This window comes from Monoraphidium neglectum (assembly GCF_000611645.1).
Source record: "Monoraphidium neglectum strain SAG 48.87 unplaced genomic scaffold scaffold00239, whole genome shotgun sequence".
In the NCBI taxonomy this organism is placed as follows: domain Eukaryota; kingdom Viridiplantae; phylum Chlorophyta; class Chlorophyceae; order Sphaeropleales; family Selenastraceae; genus Monoraphidium; species Monoraphidium neglectum.
This window is the reverse complement of record NW_014013389.1, coordinates 1-6131: the sequence shown is the minus strand read 5'-3', so window position 1 is coordinate 6131 and position 6131 is coordinate 1. Positions and strand designations below refer to the sequence as shown.

At 64.1% G+C, this 6131-nt stretch overlaps 2 protein-coding genes across 2 annotated transcripts in view; one reads left to right on the top strand and one right to left on the bottom strand.

The window, feature by feature from the left end:
* The window catches only part of MNEG_2183 (hypothetical protein), a gene marked incomplete at both ends in the record, with an annotated part of 3407 nt that extends 3127 nt beyond the window's left edge, over window positions 1-280 (bottom strand). The window contains one exon of the mRNA XM_014049337.1: window positions 202-280. Coding sequence (XP_013904791.1) covers window positions 202-280 — 79 coding nt within the window. The remainder of the gene's footprint in view (window positions 1-201) is intronic.
* A 2416-nt stretch (window positions 281-2696) lies between these two features.
* MNEG_2182 (hypothetical protein) lies at window positions 2697-4700 on the top strand (the record flags this gene model as incomplete). Its single annotated transcript, XM_014049336.1, has 3 exons — window positions 2697-2875; window positions 3141-3168; window positions 3447-4700. 3 exons carry the CDS (start codon window positions 2697-2699, stop codon window positions 4698-4700), a joined length of 1461 nt encoding a protein of 486 aa, XP_013904790.1.
* Window positions 4701-6131: the final 1431 nt, after the last annotated feature.

Below are 6131 nucleotides of genomic sequence, written 5' to 3'. Positions count from 1 at the left end.
CCTCAGCCCCTCCCCCCCCCCCCCGCCCCAAGCTCCCGAAGGCGCTAGCAATGTGGCAAAGCTGGTCGCAAGATCTCAGATTTGTGAAGTGGCTACACTGAGGACTCCTTGCCTCCCCACGCGATCCCAGCCCTTTCGCGGCCAGCTGACCGTTTAATGGAGGGTCTGCTGGCGCCGCAACGCGGCGCACCGCACACGCACCTGCGGGCCGGTCGCTGCCGCCCTGGCAGCGCTGCGAGATGGCAAAGCAATCATATCCCGCCCGGCTGAAATAGGGCATGAAATGCTCCTGGGGTGGTGGAGTGGCAGAAAGAAGGGGGTCGGGTTTGGGGGCACAAATGGGAATTTGATGTCAGTTGCATTTGGGGCCTGCTGGGCAAGGGGTGTTCGCAGGTCTCATTTGTAGGTAGGCTGCTGATGACGATCCTCAGCTGCTCGTGAGGCGCAAGGTCTCAGGGTTCAGGACAATCGGCACGCGTTCGAAACGCATTCGTGCCCGGTGCAGGTGGGGAGGCGCGGACTGCTTTGCAACGGTTCTTGTGCAACAAAGCACAAAATCTGGGCACAAAGACAAGGCACCAGGGCCGTTGCAGAGCAGTTGCAGCGGCCACCCGCTCCCACCTGCCAGCACCAGGCTGCATGGTAGGAGCCGTGGACAAACAGCAGCGGCGGGCGCGTGGATGGGCCCTGGGCGTGGGGAATTGTGGGGAGGGGCAGAGGGGGGTGCCCGGGTCCAAGTGGGGCAAGGAGGGAGGTGCAAGGCGTGCACTTGCTCCAGGTGGAGTGAACAAGGAAACGAAACATGTCCTGCAAACCGCCGACAGTGCTTGGGCCGCGGGGCACATGCGACTGCTCGCCGCCGGCTCGCTGGAGCGCGGCCTCCGTTGCAGGCCCGTGTCGCAACGACGTCGGGCCGGCGCGGCTGCCCGGCAGATCATGGCTGGTCACGTTCGCGGCCTGCAGTGGGCGCGTTGCTCTTCTGTGGCCTGCGCGTGCATGCTCACAGGCCGCACCTCTGCCGCGGACAGCTTCACCACTTCGAGCGCGACGCCGTCTGGCAAGACGTGCCGGGTGGTTTGGAAGCTCTCTGCCCTACGCGCATGCAGAGGTAGCGGCGGCAGGGGCTGGGGCATGGCCGATGGCTGCAACTGCTATACGTGGTTCTCCTCTGGGGCTTAGCCAGCTAGCCAGGCGTCCTGCCTCGAACCTGCCCTGCATGGCACCCACCCACCCGACTGCAGTGCTGCCGCTGCTCGCTGCGGCGTATGGCCGCACACTGGCCAGGGCGAGCCTGTGTGCCGAGCGCTGAATATTCCAGGCACGTCCTGACGCAGACGAGCTGCAATGGGCCTTCATTGTGCCCCCTCCTCTTGCGGAGTCGTGATCTGGATTTCCGTGCCCTGCGAATTGCTATTTTCACACGGCGGCTGCGAAAACACAAAATGTGCCATTGACCACAGCGTAGCGGACTGCAACCATTACACATGTCATCTACAGTATTGCCACCTGGCCTGCACCTGGCGGCCATCGCCGCTCCGCCATGACAGAGGGACGACTGCGGCTGCGTCTAGAAGCAGCCAGGGTAAGACTTCAATGCAAGAATGGCACTTTTACTTGCAGGAACTTCATTAGGCAAGGGCACGGGGTTCGAGCAACAGAGGCTTGTATGCAACAAGCACATACAAGCTGTGTTGACCAGTTGATGCTGGGCAGTCCGTGCACCAGGGCCTGAGACTTAGATGGTGGGTATCACAGGCCGGGGAAGGAGCAGCAGCGCCTTTGCTCTAGTTTCAACGCTTGCTAAGCTCGGGCGTTCAAACGCAGAGGCCAGTCTGGTGGACCGAAGGTCTACACGCCTCAAGACAGGTGTCGGGCAACATTCAGGCAGAGCCAAGCAAGTTAAATGAATGGATGCTGCAACGGAAACATCTTCCAAGCCAATTGTCAAAAGGCACCCTCCCCTCCATGCGTGGCTGAACGGCCTGCTCATCCGACGCCGCCCCCGCCCCCCGGGTCCGGGTCGGGCCCTATCAAACGAGGATCAGCTACCAGCCGTATTTGCGTACATGTCTGCTGAAATATTACGTCAGGGACGCGGTATTTGCCTTCATCTGAGACCCGTCATCAGCAGTCATCAAACGGGCAGCGGCAGAGCAGCAGTGTGCAGTGTGCAGTCCGGAGGCACTGACGTTCGGGGGCACTGAGCACTTAGGCTTGGGACTCCTTCACCTGCAGTGCCCAGATTGAAGCTCGCATGAAATACGGAAAATGCACATGTGTTCGCCTGTTACGGCCCCTGGCAGCCGCATGTCATTAGCAGGAGGTGCACTGCAGAGGGCAGCTTGGGGAACAGCTTGCACCGAGGGTAATGCAACACACTGAGCACAAGAACACGATGGAGTACAGTAGTTGCGCATCAAATTTTATGGATGACGAAGAGAGTGACACGCAAAATCGAAGAGCCGGAACGTGGCGCGGTCCGTGAGGAGGGAGGTCGAAGTGTATTGATAAGACAGTTGTATATTGATACCAAAATCCTTTTCATTTTCTTTTTACCTGGATCCAGGCTCCTAGATCGATCCCGCGCTCGTGCTCAGCGCTGACTTGACCACCCGCGGCTTGTGCCCCTGCGCGTGCCTGATCCCCGGCACAAGCCCTGAAGTTGGATCAGTGAAATCTTATACGCAGCTGCAGCGATGCAGCAAGGGGCGCGCCCGCCGGGCGGCAAAGCAGCGGCGTCACATCGCAGCGATACTAAGCGCAAGGCGCCGCGCAACCAGCCCACTTCCTTCTATAAGGGACTCGCGTGGGACAAGCACGAGGGCTGTTGGCGCGTCCGAGTCAGCCTGTCTGGCAAGCAGCACCACCTCGGCAGGTGTGCGAGGGCGCCCATTTCTGGCCTTGATGGTGATGCAGACTGTGCGCTGTGCGCTGTGCGCGCGTGGGCGCGCGCGCTGTGTGCTCGCATGCGCCGCACCTACGGGGCGCTGCATCATCCTTGATCAACACCCAGGTCATGTCTAGGCATAACGGAATTTCACATGGCCGCGCCACTCCCATGCAACCCTGGTGTGGCCCCCTCTGAAATGCACCCCCGGTCTGTCGGCTGGCCTCGCCTGCTTTGCCCAACCCGTCCACAGGCATGCCAACGAAGACCACGCTGCGCAGGTATGCCGAATGAGAGGCTTCCACACACTCCGCATAGCTGCCTGATGCTTTGTCAGTCTTACCGCATGTTGCCTGCATGGGTACGACGTGCTGCACTGTCCGAAAGAATGCTCGCATGTGTACTGCCACTCTGCGAATGCCCCTCGTCCCTACGCCCCCGTCGCGAACGGCCAGAGGTCCTGAATCAGGCTCTTGTTTTCGGCTCACAGCTAGTTCTTGCCAGCACTCCGCGCCGCTCATCCCTGCCGAACCCGTCGCGCCCCCCCTCGCCCTCACAGGTGTATGACTGCGCCGCCCTCCTGCTATTTGGCGAGGCCGCTGCCTTCAACTTCTCCTACCAGCGCGCGGTGGAGGCCCTCGCATACATCGACCAGCTCCCCTTCATGGCTAACATCCGGCGCCTCGCGCCCATCAGCGAGCACAATCCGCCGCCGCCCGGCGGCGCTGCGGCCGGCGCTGGGCCTGCGAGCGGGGCTGGGCCCGCGGCCGGCGCCGGGGCGGTGCGGCGCTTCTCGCCTGGGGTGGTAGTGAAGCAAGAGGCGGGAGCGGTAGACGCTGCGCTTGACCCCGCGGCGCCCTGCGCCAAGAGGGCGCGGACAGCTCCGCCGGCGGCCTGCGCGGTGCGCGTTGGCACAGCCCCCGCAGCCGTCACGCACAGTTCTGCAGCCGTGGGGATGGCCCTGCCAACCAGCTGCGGCGCCCCCAGCGGCATCCCCATGAGTGGCGGGAGCGGCATGATCGGCTTCAGGCTACTGGCCGGATGCCACTCGCTACCCGCATGGGACGCGGCGCCAGTCGGAGGCAGCAACACTTGCGCCACCTTGGGCGCAGCCCAGCCCGCCGCCGGTCGCGCTGTGCGCCGCACAGCGGCGCTGCGGACAGCGGGGTGCGTCAAGGGCGCCGAAAGCGCCGCCACTGTCGCAGCGCCAGCCATGCCACAGCCGCACCCAGAGCTGCAGCCCAACAACGGTGATGGTCAGAGCGCGGACAGCAGCGACAGCACTGCCTGTTGGTCGGCCACGGGGGCTGTCGCCTCAGACGGCTCGGGAGGGTGGCCCGCGGCGGCGCAGCAGGCGCCGCAGGCGCAGGCTGCGTCCGCCCCTGCGCTGCCAGCCAGGGCGCTCGCGCCGCCGCCTCTCTTTGTCCAAGTGGTGGAGCCTGCAGGCAGCCAGCCGCGACAGCTGCCACAACCGGCCCCCCTGCCGCAGCCGCAGCAGCCGCAGCAGCAGAATCGGCCCGTATCTGCACGCGCCCTGCTGCCGCTGCCGTCCCCGCTGGGGCTGCCGCCGCTCCTGCCCACCCCGCGCCTGCTGGCCACGCTCGGCGCGGGCAGCGCCTCGCCGTGGGACCCGTGCGGCGCGGCGGACGGGTGCCTGTCCGGCTGCCCAGACCTCTGGCCGCAGCCGCTGGACGGGCTTGGGGCCCTGCCACCAGGCGGCGCGGGCGTGGGCGCCAGCGACGGGTACCGCGGCTCCCCGGCGTCGCATATGGCGGTGGTGACCCAGTTTGACGAGTGGTGCGACGAGTTCTGAGCGGCACATCGGGGGCTCCCTGGCGTGCCGTGCACTCATGCGCCCGCCTGCCGGCACAAGCCGGCTGATGCCAGCTAACAAACAGGGGCGCGGAAGCAGCGGCGCCCGCGGACATCTGCCCTGACACAGCAACACATGCACCTTGTTGACGCGGCTGCGGTATGCAAGGCAGCCCTTGCTAGCCAGTCTTCTGAGCAGGGCGACAGGCGGCTTTGTTCTGTTCTGTTCTGTTCTGTTCTGTTCTGTTCTGTTCTGTTCTGTTCTGTTCTGTTCTGTTCCGTTCCGTTCCGTTCTGTTCTGATCGTCTGCCTGCTGCGTTGTGGGCGGATTGCGCACGGCGAGCGCCTTCCAGAGAGCGCACAACGCTTCCCTGCATGCCGGGGGGGCAGGGCTGCTGCACCGCCAGATCCAAGGCCCTGGTCACAGGGGCTGTCAACCCAGCCCTCGAATGCAGGCAGGCGCTGCCAACAAAGTCAACACACTTTTGACCACAACAACCCCCCAAACACTGCGACCAGCGTGCTTGACTCGTCAAGCCTGCAAGATGTTTGATGCAGTGGCACATGCGGCTGGTGAAAGACCGGCCCAATGCATGGTGTGGCGTCACACAGGCTGGTGAAACCCTGGCATATTGATGCGTGCCCCGAACGCCTCTGCAACCCGCACTCGGCAGTCCTTGCACCTCCCTGCCCCTGAGTCTGCCACGCACACCCGCGCTCCCACGGCTGGCTTCGTTTGCAGCCACAACCTGACGCACACGCATAGGGGATGCCCGACCACAGGCTGGGCGGCCTGCATTGCGGCAGCAGACAACCTCACACACAAAAACTGTGCGGACAGCGCTGTTTGCGGCGGACCCCGTTGCGCAAGGCACATGGTGCCGGAGAGTCCGGCTGCGCGTTGCCAGCTGCTGCCTCAACTGAACGGCGTGCCTGGATCGTGGGGCGAGGGCGCTGACACGCCAAAGCCGATGGGATCGATGCCTCTTGCGACTGAACTCGTCTCCTCGAATCTCTCTCTCCTCTACAGAATGTATGTAGGCGGCCCGACAAGGCCGCCGATCTGCGACCGTTGCTTGCGGCGCAGCCAGCAGCACATTGGCAAGAGCACCTGCCATAATCTAGCTCCCTGCACCCGTCCAGATGCCCGAGCAAGCAGCACAAGAGTGCTTGCACCTAGCACGCGGCTCTCTTTGTTCCCAGTTTGTCCCTGCGACCTGCAGCGTGGGCCACGCAGTTCAGCACTCGCCCTCTGCCCCTGCAAGGACATCCCATGGGACACTGCCTCTCATTGTAACCTCACCCCAGTGTTCTGCAGAAAGGGTCGTCGGGTTACAGGGTCGGGCGCCGGGTGCCGATGCGTTGTAATTCCGGGTGTGTGGGCGGTGTAATGGGGTGTCAGGCGGGGGGCACGTGGGGCCGGGGGTGGGGG